The sequence below is a fragment of the Geospiza fortis genome, unplaced genomic scaffold (assembly GCF_000277835.1).
Source record: "Geospiza fortis unplaced genomic scaffold, GeoFor_1.0 scaffold41, whole genome shotgun sequence".
Lineage (NCBI taxonomy): Eukaryota > Metazoa > Chordata > Aves > Passeriformes > Thraupidae > Geospiza > Geospiza fortis.
This window is the reverse complement of record NW_005054299.1, coordinates 1,955,702-1,973,522: the sequence shown is the minus strand read 5'-3', so window position 1 is coordinate 1,973,522 and position 17,821 is coordinate 1,955,702. Positions and strand designations below refer to the sequence as shown.

Sequence of the window (17,821 nt, the reverse complement as noted above, 5' to 3'; positions counted from 1 at the left end):
CAGCAGGAAAAAAATAACCTAGGAAAGAAGTACTAGCAAAAAGGTACATAAAAGGCAGTGTAATAGCTTAACATAGAATGCATTTACTTGGTACATGGTATAAGCCACTTTAATTATATTTCTAGAAACAGCATGCTTTTGTACTCACCTGTGCAATAAGAACACTACCGAAAAGGGTAGTTTAAAGAAAAGAACATACAAAGCCCATGAAGAATTGAGTCTATTTATTTTATTCCATCTTGCATTTGTGTTGTTAAAGCAAAGCATTCTATACATAGCATTTAGGTATTTACTGCTGTTCTACACCCATTATTGACCTAATTGCAGAAAGACAAATGCAGGGACAAACTTGTTAAACAAGCATATTGATAATGCTTCTCTGACTTGGACATATATTCATTTAGAAGTAAGATACTGCTCATGGGTTTCTTTTATTAACAGTTAATGGCTCAATTCACAGAACTTGGAGACACCATGGAACATATAGCAAAACGCAGTGCTGATAATAGGCAACATCTCTTCTCTTCACTACACATTCTTCAGAGGAAGATATCATGGTAACAGCTGAGCTACTGATTCAAATATTTAAATGGAAAGAATCTGGCAAGTGATGGATGACAACTTTTAGATACAAGATGATCCCGTATTTATCTATGTAGGCAAAAAACTTCAGTGTCATAGGCATAAAGAATTATTATCTGAAAAAACTTGTATATGTATTTTAAAATAATGTGCTCCAGCTTTATAGCAGGTATCACAGTATGATTGCAGGTTAGACATAGGAAAGATCTGAAGAAAACAAACAGTAAATCCAAGTATTTTGACCTGTTTCAAAGCCAAGTAACATTGCAATGGCTTAAAAAAAAATCTGCAATTAATTTTTGTTTTGTTTCTTAACACTAGTTTTAACTGTATGAAATCACACTGCTGGCGTATCTTTAAAACCGCTCCTGTGAGATGTGGAAAAATGAAAATGAAATCACAGTGTGAGCCAGAATGGGAATTTTACTGCACAAAAAATATCTCAAAGCACTACATTAAAATATTTTAATAAGTCACTTTGTTCTACAGCTTCTAACAGATAAAGTGTACTGTCAGCTGAGGCATCTATTGATAACACCTGGGGAAAACAAAGTGCATCTATCTCTATATCAAAACCAGTTTAACTAACCTTAATGCCTAATAGATTCTCACTAAAAGGCTGATTTAGAACAAAAAAAATTTAAGATTTTCAATCTGATTACATAGTTCATCCATTATGACAGTCTACTAGGCTGGCTGCTTCACTGCATCTGTAGGAATGCATGAAAAAATAGTTGAACGAGCTAAAGATGTTTTACCTCAATATGTATGCATTATTTCCCTCTTACCTTTTAAAAACAGGAAACAGTTTCAAGAACTTTTGGGGCTCTACACTTATTTCTTCAGAAACTACTGCTATGGTAAATTGCACAGAAATGCTTCAAAGAAGTGTTATAGGTGCTGTACTTCCAGTCCAAGACATGCAGGTGTTGGAACTAAAGCAGAACAGTAGAATTTTAACAGACTGAGTATTCTTTCACAGTTTTACAGATAGAGCTACAACAAACAGATCTTAAAAGATTCACTTTTGCAATTCACACGTTGAAAATGATTTTAAGGGATTTATGATTGCAGTGTACAAAACAAAGAGGTTGTCAGAGTTCACTTGCTCTCAGGAGCACATGGCACTGTCAGAACAGGTGCAGGCCACAGAAATGCATTATTTGGAATAACACACAAGTGGGCACCTCTGCCAGCCGCAGAATTCCAGGCTCTTGGCCCTTTGTAACTATGTGGCCTTGAAATTCTTTGGATATGGAATGTATTTAACCAAGTTCAGTTGTGCAAGAGATATTTGAAGTGGCAAACTCACATTATGCTATGCCACAAAACCTTACAATAAAAAGTATCTTTTGCTGTATTCTGTTTAATTTGTATTCTGTTTAAAATTTCTTATAATTTTAAAAAGTAAAATCACACAATCATACAAAGTATTTAAACAGCAATAAATAGTCTTCCTGAAACTCAAATAACGTGCATTCAACTATCATAAAAACAACATCAGGTACTAATCTGTAATCTCTACACTATGGTGGTATGCTGAAACAGCATCCCCAAACTGACAGTAATCGCACTGGAAAATATGAACATTTCTTTCAAGCAAATTTAATGCTATAATGCTGCTGGTTTTCCTCTTCCTGCTACTATTTTCCTGGAAAAATGGGTGAAGCTGAGAGAAAAAGGAAAGTAATAAAAACACGTCTTAAAATTAATCACTATATTTCACAGTTGCATGAGCAAAGCTGTACTCTTTTTATCCTAAAGAAATATCTTTGCAAGCATCTGGAACTAAGTATTTTTCTCTGCAGCCTGGGAGCTGAGGAAGGGAGATCCTCCTCTTGAAGAAAAAAAAAGACTGGAGAATCAAATCCTGTTCCCTCTGCAATGAGAGTAAATGTTGCCAGCTACTAGAGGCATGGGTGGTGAGAGGGGCACGATTTTCTCCTTAGTCCGTCTGAAAAACAGTTTCCTTCAGCCCTATCATTTAATTTTAAAGTGGAATTTGTTTTATCCTGCAGACTAATAAGTACCCTAGGAGCTTGATTGGTTGGTGCTTAATGAAATTGCTTCTGCTGACATTAGATACATTAGGATACTGATTAAAACACTTAATGATCCCTCTTGATTTTAAATTGCTAGCTTAGATTTGTGAGATGCCATCAAAGTATCTTTTTCCTTCCTTTCCTCCACCCTAATCTTGCTTCTCCTTGCCCTTTTTCTGTTCATGATCTTTAAAGGTTGTGGCTCATTGGAAACAGCTCGGTCACAAACCAAATGTTAACACCATGTTGAATACTGCATTGTTTAAAATGTGCCAACCCCAGAAAAACACTGAAACACAGTCATCCCTGAAATACAATTTCCTGTTTCAAAGCTCAAACTATTCTTAAATGTGGCAACACTGAGGATTATTAATATGAAGGGAAAGCCAAAGTTAGAGTAAACTTTAACTCTGTAAAATATTTGCTGAGGAAAGATGATTTTGTAAACATAAAAACAAGTATAAAAGCATTATTTCTCAACTTGAATGTGGAAGACAGTAATACATTGCCAGAAAATGGTGTTGGGATGGGATTCCTATGACAACAAAGCTGTTTTTCATGCTCTTAGACAAAATTGCATACCATATCACCTTCCAGTGGGAAACATGTATGTATCATGGCCATAACGACAACTTATACTTAAATGTTGGTAAACACTATAAATACCAGGCTTGGAAACTTTGCCTGAAAAGGAGGAAGCCACAATAGCTGTAAAAAGTTCCATTTTCCTCAACAAATCTTATCAAGGCTCTTGAGATGAAATTATACCTACAAAATGAAATTCACTTATATACTAAAATCTGCTGTGCCAGAAGCTTTTACCAAAAAAAGTGAGTATACTGAATTTTATGCTTAATACAAACCTTAAGACCACAGAAAATAAAAAAGTAGAAGTTTTTGTACATTTTAGCACCATTATGAAGTCAGACTCGAATGCTGGTTCTGTCACTGTGGCTGTACCTTGCAGCTGGTGGGAGTTGTGTGAAGCTCGTTGACTTCAGCCATCTTTGAGAGAAGAAAAGCTGGATTTGCCGATCACAACAAATAATATTTTTTCCTTTTTCCTTTTTTTTTTTTTCTTTTTAAATTAATTTTGAGATTTATTTTTATCATTGTCAGCTAAATCCAAGTCCAAGTCCTTTGGGTCTCTGCATGGCTCGTATGGGCTCTGCTATCCCTTTGCCGTCTGGTCCAAGACCCGTGCCTGGGGTCCAGCCCATACTCTGAAGCATTCTGTTTCCAATGTTGTTTTCTGGGATTGGTTGTGTGTTTTCACCTACAAACCCTGAGATTAAAGAAATACACAACATTAATCAGCACTGCCTGCCATGTGGAGAAGAGCAGGATAATCTCCCTTAAAGCTTTAAACCTTCTTATTCTCCTAATTCATCTAACAGGTTTCTAGAACAGGCTGTCTTTGCACATGTTGACCTCTTGACTGCATATAATTCTAAATAATATAGTCTAATGCTTTTATTTTTAATGCTTTTGAGGATTCATTCTGTTTTTACACATGACAAATAGTATCATATTATATTCCAATATGGTGGATTTCACATCAGCCTCAAAGAATATAAATCACCCGCAGATGTCTACCAGTACATTGTCAAGATCGCATGAATTTCTAGTCCTATGCAGTTACTAAGAAGAGACACATCATAGTAACATGACCATCACTCTGTTCTTAGTAATATTTATCAATGACCTCCCTCAAGAAAACGCAATAAAAACATTCTGATTAAACAATTACAGCTCTTACAGAAACAGTACTTGTTACAATAACAGATTAATTTTTTATAAGAAAGGGTTTTTTTCCCCCATGAATACATCGTTTAAAAAAAAAAGTGAATCAAAATAATAAAGCTACTTTTTCCCCTTCATCAACCAGACTCCCCAAACCAGAGTTTAGAGACAATGCATGGATAAGCCTTCTAAATGTAAGTATCTTGCACAAGGGCTATTTATTTCAGGAATCTGTGTTAAAATTTATCAACTTCCACCATGCAAACAATTTCAAAAAGGGCTGAAGGTTTTGAACACAAGCAGTTGCACGTATACAGCCAGATTTTGTTTTCAGCATTATTCATCATCGCCCTGCCCAACAACAAAATAAAAAAAAACCCCTCAACGTGCCCAGCTTCAAAACTATCTGTTTGATTTTCTACCTGTTTATTCTGCCTACTACTTTTTGAAAATACTGCAGTAGAAGCACGAGATTTTGAGTTCTTGGGGACTATAATATCTTTAGCCAAGAATTTACCATTGACAAGCAGCTGGCTTATCATTATATTAACTTACTAAACAAGAACACAAAAAAGTTGAACATGAGCTTCTAAATAGCCTAATTTATCCCACACACAGAAAAAAGCAAGGTCCCACAGTGGAAACTGCATATACAGACAGAAATTCAAAATGAGAGGTGCACATTAAAAACCTCATGATGATTGTGATGATGAATTTATAGAACTCCAGCATTATCCACTATAGATCTGTTCACATCCAGTAAAACACTGGCTACATAAAAGGCAGACTGCTTTCTAGTATCTCAGTTCCTGAGTCAAAGAAAAAAAGGAGTACACTGAGGGAAGGCATCCTTTAATACTGGTTTGAAGCTAAGCTTAATGCTAGGCTTAAAAGAAAGGCTTTTCAGTCAGCAGCCTCCAGTCCCTGAGAGTGTTCTTCTTGAACTGACCAGCACAAAATTCAATGTCCAAGACTTCCTTTCTTTTCAGGCCCCCACAGGCAGAGGCAATTTTCATACAAATGAGTCCCAGGCACTGCCTGGGATGCACAACACAGGCTTTGTAACCTTCCCAGTTATACTTTCTAGCTAAAAAAAAAAAAAAAGGAAAAAAAGGGAAAGAAGAAAGGGTACTGTTCAACAAAAATTCTGGTAAGCCTCATAGGTAAAACCCTGGAACTCTGTTTTGGTCCACTTTTTGTAAAAGGTGATGGCAAAAAATGAAGAATCATTCCAGTAAATGTTTGTGGAACAATTAAGGAGAAAACTTCAAGGGGAAGAGAGATCCAACAGACCTGCCAAGCAGGAAAGAGCAAACACAAGAGTGTATTTTATGACACCTAAAAACTGGAAACATGAAACCATTCATAATGCTGCCTAGGCGGAGGCAGCAATGCTGCTGGAACAGTATGCAAGGCATAGCCTGAGACAACATAAACAGCTTTTTTGTTTTAGTCTATTCAGGGGAAAAACCCACAGAGTTCTTCCTGTAACAGATGTACCTTTCTATATGAATTTCAATTCCTGAGACAGCCAGAGGAACCTCGCAAAGAAGATATAAGAAAGAACACTCTGTACCTTGACATGTTATTTAGTAAACTGGTGCTTCTATTTTTCATACCTTTTGAAGCAACTCAATGTTGTTTTTCCCTGACAAGATAATTGGAATTATTTGTTGTTAAAGACATGTAAGTACTTTTAGAATGTGTATATGATACCTATTTTTCCCTCCACTGTACATACTTTTATATCTCCTATTAAAACACAAGCTCTCCCTAAGAGTCCTGTTTTACTCTTGTATATCATCAGATTAAAAAAAAAAGGAGATAAAAGAAAAAGAAAGGAAAGAAAGGCCACCATAAACTTGGTTTCACAACCCACTTTTGGGCAAACAATCAAACAACATTCACTGTCCAAAGGATGATGTGTTTGAAGGCTTTATACTACCGCAAGAATAAAGCAAAACCAAAACCCCACCCATCCTGCCTTATTACTAATTGACTAATTACTCCTTCTCATAAATGAGGTGAATATAGATTGCTTTTATTTGAATTGTGAAAAATATTTAATATACCCTGGCCATTCCATTGCAGTATAGTTAGTTTTTATATGAATACTATCCATGTCTGCCTTTAACATTCCTGTCATTTTCACCCATCACTTGAAAAATTTATTTGTAATGCAACATATTTTATGTGAATCCAAAGAATGTTGATAGTGGTATTGCCCTCTTCCTCCATTTCATGTGCAATCAGTAGGTTGGAAAAAATCCCAACATTTGCATTGCTGATAGACTGCATGATGGGCGAGAGCTCTTAAAAATCATGCTACACTGTGTGCTATTCCCCTGACCCCCATTCCTGTGCTTTGGGCTTTTATTTTCTAATTAAAAGCAGTAATTGTCCTTGCAATATTCATCTTCAAGTTCAGTTTTTAATTCATGCCTATGGCACTTCTTGGACTAGCCAGTAGGGCCTGTTAGAGAGAATGGTCCAAGCACACGGCCTTGAAAAGGGCTGTGCTACCTCTGGGACGTGTTCAGTCTTGACCCACCCAGGAGCAAGAGCAAAACTAACCCATTGTGCTATCCCACAAAAAATAACTATGCAGAATCCGATTTAAAAAAAAAGTGGGGATACATTTTTCTAATTTTAATGCTGTATGAGGTTTCCAGAAGTTAGAAGGATGTCTCTGCACTAATAATTTGTAGGAATCTCCTGTGCAGTACATCTTTTTTTTCTACAGACAGAAAATGTTTTTAGCAACCCTAACGATTGATTCCCGATTTACCAGATGAGTAGTCTGCATGTAGAAGAGGCTGCCATTATATAAGAGAGGAGAAAACATTAAGATATAGTAACTTGTTTGAAAAGACAGCTCTGTAAAATACCCTCAGCTTATGTTTCTTCTCTCTGCAATACTGCCAGCTGAAAGAATAAAGGACAATTTTCAAATCTTTGTGTATATGAATAGACACACTTCAAGGTCTACGCTTTTTATGCATATGACCTTACATACATGGAACATGGAGTCAGTGAGTAGTAAGTGACAAAACTGGGAAGTGGAAAGCAAAAAACTCATCACATTTGTTTAATTTTGGTGTGATACTTATGATGGCATTAAAGGCAGGTTTCAGTGAAAAATAAAGGTATGTAATTTTTTCTTAACAGCTGTTGAGACAGGTATGTCCTGGTTAAACAGTACACTAGCATTCAGTGCCATACCCTTGATTTTACAGTGATTGCCATGAATTAATTTAATTCCATCTGTAAGCTAAAATCAGATCAGAGGTCTAATGCTGCTGCAGGCTTCACATCTGTTTAATCATTTTTGGATACAGCAGCTTGCAAAAGTTCAGCTTTTAAATTTGCTTCATATTTAAGAAACAACGTTACACCAGTGTACAACACAGAACAAATGAGCCTATGAACAGTTTTGATCTGACAGACCCATTTTATTTGCAAAATGCTTCTACAAATGCAGAGCTCAACACTGAAGTTATCATTTATTACAGAATAATAAAGGAGCTATGACCTCATAAACTACTATTGTCACAATATTTATTTGTATGGTCCAATTGCTGGATAAGACTAGCATCAAGCATGTTTGGCTTATATTGGGCTGAATAAAACCAGAATACATCTAGGATCAAGCTCTCAGATAACCTTATTTAAGAAAATGTGTGGGCTTTTTCTTGTGTTTGTTTTTTTTTTCCTCTCAACTCCCCCAAGCTGTAAGAAACAAATGAAGGCATAGTGAAGTAATTTCATCTCTGGCCACTGCACTATTTCTGATGTTAAGAAAACAGGGTTTTAAACAGTTCTGAGAAAATGGCACTGTACATAAATATAGTCTTGCCCTTTCATCTTTCTTTTGTGTGATTAAGACTTGTGAGCAGAACAGCAATGCCTTCGCAGAGCATACCACAACTATTATTTCCTCTTCTATCACTCCCAGCAGCCTTAAATCCTTTAAATCCTTTCCTAGAAGGATCTCTTTTTGCTTGGGTAATTTTTGCAATACATGGCCTGCTAACCCTTACCCCCTACCCTGGATCTCACTTATGTCTATCACAGCAGAGTCAGTCTTTCTACCTCAAATCTTCCAAGGAGCATTGTGGATGGTAATTCACTTGTGTAATTGGCTCAAGAGATGAAAATCTTGTATCTGCCTCTCTTAGCCACTAATCTATCCAGCTGACTGCAAGCCTAATTGGCAGCTTGTTTAGTAATTTGGCTCCTAAAGTGTTGTATTGATGTTGGATAAACAGCCAATGGAAGCAGAAATGATACATGCTGATTCTCTTTAAAAGCTGGTGCACTTTCCCCCTCATTTTCTGAAAGCATTTAATATTTCATCTGTTCTTTTTCTTTTCTGACTCCTCACCAGACAGATGAGCTCAGAGCAGTAGGGACTGATCCTGATACACAAGGAAACCAATCAGAAAAATACATTGCTGTAGTCTGTCTTTTTATGCCAGCTCTCTCTAACTAGCAAAATGGGAATCAGACTGCCTAGATGTTTATGTTCTTAAAATTGTTTTGGGTAATTGCACAAACACAGCTTCAGAAGCACAGCCACCAGCTGCATGGTGATTTTAAAACTCAGTACCTGCAGTGATTTTCAAAATTCAGTACATATGGCTGTGTATCTACTAAAAAAACCACAAAACACCAAACCAAAACTAAAACAACTCAGCTATGAGAATGCTATGAAAATTGTTTAGCTAATATTTGAGACTGCTTTATTTCACCAGACTTTAACACATCCCTCAAACTGGCTATCTAAGACTATCTAAAGAATAACTTTAGAATTATTATGTTCAGGTAAATCTGCTTGCATTGAATTTTATTCTAACAGAGAGATAAGAATAGCAGAGAGAACATAGCTATGACTTCAGCAGGTGCTGGACGCCTCTGTATTTACCCCGTATCCACAGCAGAGTTTTGTTGACGTCTGCACTGCCATAGTTTCATTCCTACTACCCCATCTCAAGGGGTATTACATGTGGCCTGGGTAAACACACCCTATCTTGAAGCATAGACTCTAGATTTAAATATATTTTCAACTCTCCTGAATATGTAAACATAAATTCACACACATATGAAGATTGTGACACTGAATTTTAGGTACAACCGGTTATCCAAAACCACAGATCACTTGGAATTGGATTTGCAGGTGCTCTTCTCCTTCCATTCTTTACTGGGTTACACTGTACGTGGGGTAAAACTTCATGCCCATTCAGTCTTTGCTGCTACAAAATTGGTTGGAAGAGTTGGTATTTTTAGATTGCCATTTATCCCTCTGTAAGGGGAACCTCTTGAATATCCGAGACTGTCTTTTCACTTCAGTCCAAAGCAGGTCTTTGTTTTATGGCTTGTCTTTGATGACAGAAACACTGTCACTGGAAGGCATTTTGGAAGAAGCATTCTCACTGGGGGACATGGCAAAGTTCTGTTTAACCCCCCCAAAATTCAGCAAAATGAATTCCATCTGATAAGCATTCCCTCACTTTTACAGAAAGACTAGCAGTCTTATAATGAAACCCAGTGCAAAAATTTTCTTTGTGAAACCCAGAGTATGTACAACAGATTTTATTAAGAACTTTTCCACTGATTGCAAGGCTTTTACAAAAAGACAGAAATCTTGCCTGCACTGGAAACCAGATCAATGAATTTTATTTCCGCACATGGTAAACTCCTCTGAAGTGTCAAAACTTTCTGCATAATCTATCAGGTTTATGCACGGACCTCCTTCCTTTTTCAAAAAGTGAATCATATGCTGAAAAACCTTTAAGAGAAGTGGTTTTTGCATAATCTATACCAGGGACTGTTTGCAGCAGTGCTCCCTATTCCCTCAGGAGGAAGAAAAACTAGTCACCAACAACTGAGAGGTTGTTGTGGAGAGCTGGGACAAGAAATAATGCTGACTGAGAGAAAACTACATGTTTTAACTGCCAAACCGTCTGTCTTTTAACAAAAATCCTTTGCAATTACCAACCTAAAACTGACTAACAGAAATATCAGGTACTTCTTTCATTGGTTGAGTTCTAGGAAAACTACAGGACATCCATTTGCCCATCTGAGGAAGGTGATGGTTCTAATAAACTGCACATAAAAAGGAGGTGGCTCCTCTCTGTGGGGAACCACTTTAATATGGTATCTGGCAGAGAATGTGCAGAACTTGCAGAGCACATAACTGCCCTTGAGGATGAGTCTCCCTACTGACATCTCTGTTTCACTCAAAGCCAGTCCTCAAGTGTACAACTGTTTAATGGAACATACCTTTGAAACTTGAAAATAATGCCTGGTTTAGCCTCCCCTCCCCCCATATTTCTACTATATTAAGGGTACTTTTTTTGGTTATATTCTCCAGTAAGCTGGTTTATGGTTCTTGAAAGTGAAGCCAAAAAATCCATGGAATCACAGAACACATCAAGGTGGAAGGGACCCATAAGGAACAGAAAATTCAGCTCCCAGTAGAGGCAATTTGAATGGTTTCCATAACCAGAAACAGCTACTTTATGAAAGACTCCCAGAGTAATTCGGGGAATTATTCTTGAAGCTTCCACATTTCAGAAGATAACAGCCCTTAGAAAGACAGGTACAGTCATCATCTATCAATCTTAATGTTTCTTCTTGACTTTATAGTGGCTGTGTGTACAGCCTGTAGAATCTTGTCTTCTCTCTAGATCACAAGAAACCCATCAGCAATTTCCAGGATAAGCTTGTCCTGGTTGAATCGCAGGTCTTCTGACGTTTGTTACTGAACTTTCTGAACCCTGGTGCTTGTATGTAAGATGCCTTGCCTGAACCAGCCACCTCAAGCTCAACACAGAAAGCCTTTTGCTCTGAAGGGACTGCAGCTTCCAATACTGGATGACACTCTGCAATCTTTTAAGTCCTAGTCTGGTGAGACAATATGGTAGAAGAAACAAAGAAACAGAAAGAAGTCCCTGAAATTGAACTTGCTGCCAAGTACCAAAGAAAAACAAGAGTCCATGGGTTGCACAACCAAGCAGGCATGAAGTGCATGCCAGGAAGGACTTTGGCAGACTGAGGGTAAGAAATGGTGCAATGCAATAAGGGAAAGGATTCACAACATGCCAATGCTGTGAACTGCCTGTGACAAGGGATTTCTGCCTATAGAGCTGTACATTTGGTAGACAGAAAAGCAGTGAATCAAGTTAAAAGAAAATAGGCTTATTGTCTAGAGTTTTGGAAATTTATGGTCAGTTCATCCAAGTACCCCAAAGTTTACCCTTCCCCTGAAACTATTACAGTAAGTTGACCTTCACCACAAACTCAGCCTCAGCCACCTCTGTTATCACACTGTAATCACAATCTTTTTCAAATCATCATTTTGGTTCTGCAGATATTCAGGTCTGATTTTTAATCACTGACATATTAAGCATCAGCAAAATAGTTTGCTTAGCTGTTCCACTGGCAATTTTTAAAAAGGAATGAAAACATGTACCCTTTTGATTACCTTGTTAAAGTGAGTCATGATGGCATTATAGCAGTGCTCAGTATTTCTGCTGTAATTAAGAAACTGTCATATTTTTCATTAAAACACATTCTTTAAAATGAGACTTTTAACTTGGTCATTTCAATCGGGACCAGCCTGAAGTGTAGCATGTGCATGCAACATGCCAACTAGATAAAGAATATGACAATCTGAAATTTGTTTTTGTAAAAAGGTAAGTATTAAAGTGCCCATTACATGCATAGTAATTTATCTATTTTATATAAACATTTTCTACATTTTAAATAAAAAATAGCTTTCTGTTCTTATAATTGGTTTTTGCAGGTTTTTAACACTGCTCCAAACTGTAAACTACACCATGCAACACCAGAGAAAAAAGATTGTTTTGAAATAGAAATAAATGACTATTTACAAGGCATACAAATATGATATGTGAAGCAGAATTTGATGATTTTTTCCCAACATTTAAGACTTAAAGGTTTGTTATTTAAAAAAAAATCTAAAATATCTCAGAGATTTAACAGGACATGATAAAAATCAAAAATCTTGTACAGAAGAGTCAATTAGAAAGAAACTGGGATAAATGCATATTCAGTGTATGGTATCTAAAATTATGTAGCACTTATTGGTTTGATATGAGACTTAAACTAGATAATCTAAGACTGAAATTGCTGCAGATATTCCCAGTGCATGTGTTTCAAGTAGTAACACTACCTTGCAAAGAATGTTCTTTCTCTAGTAAAATTTTTGTTGTTGTTGCTATTTGATTATCACTTTCATTAAACTGGACCCAGTATTAGAAGGGCTATTTCCATGACAATGGATTAGTTTGTCTAAGAGGTCCTTTTACAAACTTGAGAGCACTGTATTGCTGCAGTGAAATATGTCAGGGTGTCACATGAAACAGCTCTACCACTCAGGTAGTCAGAGGGGAGAGAAGGTCATTGAAAATGACCTGTACTCACATGAGAACAGAATCACTGGAATAATATTTGTTTCATGGAAGAAGTCATCCAAAAGAGTATTTAAAAGGTACAATACCTCATACTTCAGTTGTGGGAAGTAATCAATTTTTACTAGTATCAGTTTTTTGTTGATTAATTAACTATCTAGGTTCAGCAATACACATATGGGATATATGAAACATCCACAAAATAGAAAATTCATCCTAGGAAAAAAGACAGAATATGATACTCCTGTATCATTACTGTCAGTTCCTACCCATCCATGCCTATATTATCTCCCATTTTCTTCACTGCTATTCAACACATCTTTTCTTCACCTTTACAAATGACATTTTTGAAACTATAAAATGCTCTGTGCTGCTCAAACTTTCTTGCTTCAATAGTTTCTCAATGCTGTACAAGTAAAGCTACATCCTTTGTTACTAATATACACAGACCGATTGGTATGTGACTTTGACTGCAGGCTGAGAACGGGCTATAAATTTAGAAATCAATATCTAACTCTATCAATATTCATTTTACTTTTTCAATACAAAATATAAAGGTGAAAGAGCAGTAAATAAGCTGGAGTACTGAAATAAATTGGGTGTTCTTGTCACAATTAATAAATGTTTAACCAATCACACTGCTTGCTACAGAAGTCTGTGGTTTTGTAAGGCGTCTGAAAGTAGCAGGTGCTACCCTTGTGAGACTCAAACCCAGGGAATGCATTCCAATACCTTGTTAGGATCGTTCTCATCAGTACTACTGGACCTAAAGGCATAAATGACCATTTTCAGCACTATGCAGATTTTCACAAGAGTTAATTTACCAAAGTATTTTTTTCCAAATGCAAATGGGAATTTAGAAAACACTCTTACCATCAGAGTGACTCAGACCAAACTTTGCCAATTTGCAGTCCATGTAACAAAACACTTGCAGTAAAGGAGTCATTTACAGACAGCCTTTCAGGTTTCACTATGATATCAAATGCAAACAATTATGAGGAGAATGTTTTTTCATTTCCAACTTCTGCTCATCTAAACAACTTCCGTATTTTTTTCTTTCAAGAAAGAAGCTCACAAATTCTTCTACATAAAATCAAACCCTTCTCTTCCCATATCTTAGGTAACTAAAACTACTGAAAGAAGAATAATCAAATAAGCAATCTCTTATTTTAATCCCAATTTCCAAACATACATTCATTCTAAAAGAAAACCTCCTTCTTTCTTAAAATCTTATGGAACACTGTCAAAAAGCAAGGCCTGTGACAGACAAACAATAATTTAGCTGTAGAAAGGTTAGCCTTTGAGAAAACTATAATAATCTCTAGCATGCTATACATAGGTACAAGCTTATTCAATGTTTACCAAATGTTCTATTTGCTTAAAAACTTACAAGGATGAAGTGCAGAAAAACAACAACTCTTCTAAGACCACAAAAAAAATTCTCAATCCTCCTGATCACAAGAAAATTGAAAAGATTACCTTGAACTTGAAAAGAAAAGGAGGCACATCAGTTAAAAATTACCTCATATGATACCTTACTCCACCACTATTCTCTGTTGCTCTTCATATAAAAGCAAACTTTGGGGCAAAACAATTTCTAAAACTGTGAGTTCATGGACACATAACATTGAATGACCACATATTTGCCTTAGTATCAAAATATTGGCTTTGTAAAGTTACGCAGAGGGCCCAGCTTGTAAAATAAAATTCTGAACACTGAAAGCCCAAAGTAAAGTGAATAATAAAATTAATTTCACGATACTTGATAACCTCTCAGTACAAAATGACATCCTCTAGTACTTGAAAGTTGTGAAGTGAAAATCACCTTGTAGAAATAATTACATTATTCTCTCTTCAGCCATTAAGTATTTTTCTTTCTTGGTTCACATATGTTCAGAGTCTTAGAAGCTGACCCATAGATTCTCTTTTTTTCATACTGCTGCCACTAAGGTACTTTTATAACATTGTTAATATTATTCCTGGTCTGTTTCTGCCACTGAGGTTTGAAACAAAGAAGTTTCAGGAGGGGGAATTCAGTTAGAACACAAGTACTAGGCATGTCTCTAAAGACATCTACTTAAAATATATTTGAAAATTTTATGTATTGCAAATGTTGCTGCTGTAGTTTATGTATGACTAGGACATGCAGTCCAGATTTCTGTATTAGACATATATATAAAGGCTCACATGGGCTCAACATACAACTGAATCTTTCCAGTATGCACATATATAATTAATACAACAAACTGATGAGAGTCCTATAAATCACTGCTAAGTATTGAAAAAGTAATTTCACAGCTGTGACATCAGCAAAATGCATCCATGGTTTTGACCTCGCATCTGTAAAAATCTTTCAGAAATGTGCTTGCACGGGCTTCCTGTTCAATCTACAGCACTAATTTTAAAGCCATGTTTCACAGCTTTGTCACCATATTTTCAATTGTTTACCCATCCTGACTTTATTATGCAGGGTATTTAGAGCATTCATATGCAGAAAACAAGATGCCTCAGGTCTCTTCTCTTGTAATGTTTGAAGGGACATAAGCAGTAATCTTTGCTGTCTTGGTATATGAAAAAAGATTTATTGTCTTTAAAGAAGTGCTGTGCTACAAAGGACTGGAAATTGGCAATGATTGCAGGAGAGTGAAGGGAGCCTATTTATTTCTTAATCTTTATTAATAAATAAGAATAGAACATATTTGAAGTTATATGGGAAGTTATTGAATTTATCAAGCTTTTCCCCAGGTCACTGACCTACTGCTTTGTGTTTAGAGATTTAACATCTTGTGGTTTGTGCTCTGTCCCAGGGAAATTGGTTACCTGTGGGTCCTGGCAGGGGAGCAGCTTTCCTTCTCCGCTTGATGTCTCCCATGCACAATGATCCTAAATGTACACTGGTTTGCCTGCAAGTAATTATAGGAGAAAACTATTAACAAAGGAAGAAAACTGCCACATAAATACACAGCTTGTATAATCTGAACCTATATCAAAACATTCTCAACCAAGATGAAGCTGCACAGTCAAGCCACCAATCTTGTTTATATCGAAACATAATTATGTTTGTTGACAAGCGCTCAGTATCTAAATGCAGCATCATAAATTGTTACTGGAATGAATAAATATAAATATAAAGGGAATGCTTTTTAATTTTCAAAACTGGCAATCTGTCTAGCTCAACATAAAACAAAAACACTGTTGCTCCTGACAGGAAAATAGCTAAGATTAATTATCTAAAGAGATCACAATGCTGTTTGTAGGTTATCAATTGGCTGGTAATGCTTTACTGTCAGAGCAGCATTTATTACATGGAAAATATTATCAATTTTTTTAAGGTAAGATGAAGAATGAATGAGAAAACATGAAACAGTAAACTCTTCAAAGGTGCATGAAGTAAATATGTAGCATAACAATTTATCCTCTTCTAATTCACTAGCAAGTTGTGAGAATACCACGGAAGCAGAATATCTGTTAGGCTTCTTGAACAATTATGAGCTTGCACTTGGAGGCTGGAAAATTGATGGAGATGCAGAGGATGGCAAACAAGCAAATGCTACTACATTAAACCCAGCTATTAGAAGTCAGTACCACAGGAAATGTTAAATTTGGAATTTTCAAGTGTTGACTTTTGGAATAGAATCTCAAAGGACAATTATAGTTATTATTTTTCTTAAAGTAACATAGAATGCCTGCAGAATTGAATATACATAGCTGACTTTTCTTTTTTAAAGAACCAGAACAGAAGGGGGGGGGGGGAAGAATGCAGTAATTTCTGAAATACACAATTTTAATATGTATCTATAAATGTTACTGAGAAATGTGTTTCTTACCACATAAATGTAGTGAATTTTGATAACGTTACAAGCTGAAAATTGCATCTGACAATCCACAGCAGCATAGTAACATTGTCACTCATGGGATCTGGTTTCAGTGCGGATATATGACTTACCCTTTACGGCATTTATAAACATTTTAAAGCTGGGCTACTTCTAAATGAATAACAAATGGTCATATACTGCAGAGACCTCAGATCTGCTCAATAATGTAAAAGAATGACAACAATGCCTTGATGAGTAAGATGACAATGTACAATCCTCTGCATATTTCTTCTAAGTAGATACAGTAGATTAACAAGTGCTTGTATTTAAATAATAAAATATTCCAAGAAACTTATTTCACAGAGAAGTGCACTCTAGCTTCACCTAGTGAACCCTTATTTCAAGGCTTTTCTCCCTTTGTTTTAAGCCACATTTTCCTTGCAATTCCAACACGAAATTCTATCCTATTTTAATATCCAGGAACTCAACACAGCTGAACTAGTAAACTAACAGGATGATAATTTTCAGTTCTGAATTTAGAAAGAAACCAAGAAGTGTAACCCTTTCATAACTGATTGTATGATAAAGAAAATGAATATTCAAATATAATACGGGGCAACGGTAACTAAAGAAAATATATTTGAGATGTTTGATCACCAGTGGATCAGTATTTAACAATGGTACCAAACATGCAGAAAAAGTTGTGTGATAGTCATAAATTATATGTTCTACAGTGTGAAACTCTTGTTTTCTGAATGAAAAAGGGAGAAAGTTTGCGGGAATATAAGTAGGATGAAAGATAAAATTTAATAAAGTCAGGCAATTGAACCTTAAGACCCGAGCCACAGCAGTAACAGTGAGCAGCATTTGAGTTATTTTACCAGAACTGATTATCTGTTACACTACATTGAGATATCTAGATTATTGATCTGTAAGATTATGGTACTGGGGTCTCCCCACTTTTCCTCCAGGCACAGGGAATGGAGTTGCAACAAATAACACTAAGTAAGGACTACTTTGTTATTGTTGTCACCCTTCATGTAGAACACAGCAGTTACTTTTTAATTTAAAATCAATGAACGCCTGAAAGGCAGCCTTGTTCCTTCAGCACAAATGAATCATTTGCCTTTGCCGATCACAACAACCCCATCACCAACCAAGGTGAGCGTGGGTATTTCTTTGTTGTTCTCAAAAATTCCCTACA

At 36.1% G+C, this 17,821-nt stretch overlaps 1 protein-coding gene across 1 annotated transcript in view; it reads right to left on the bottom strand.

Moving 5' to 3' along the window:
• Window positions 1-209: 209 nt before the first annotated feature.
• GPATCH2 (G-patch domain containing 2) overlaps window positions 210-17,821 on the bottom strand; it is a 118,057-nt gene continuing 100,445 nt past the window's right edge. The window contains exons 9-10 of the mRNA XM_005416150.2: window positions 15,623-15,705; window positions 210-3,909 (exon numbers count right to left, since the gene is read on the bottom strand). Of these exons, the coding sequence (XP_005416207.2) occupies window positions 3,740-3,909; window positions 15,623-15,705 (253 nt within the window). The 3' untranslated portion in view covers window positions 210-3,739. The remainder of the gene's footprint in view (window positions 3,910-15,622; window positions 15,706-17,821) is intronic.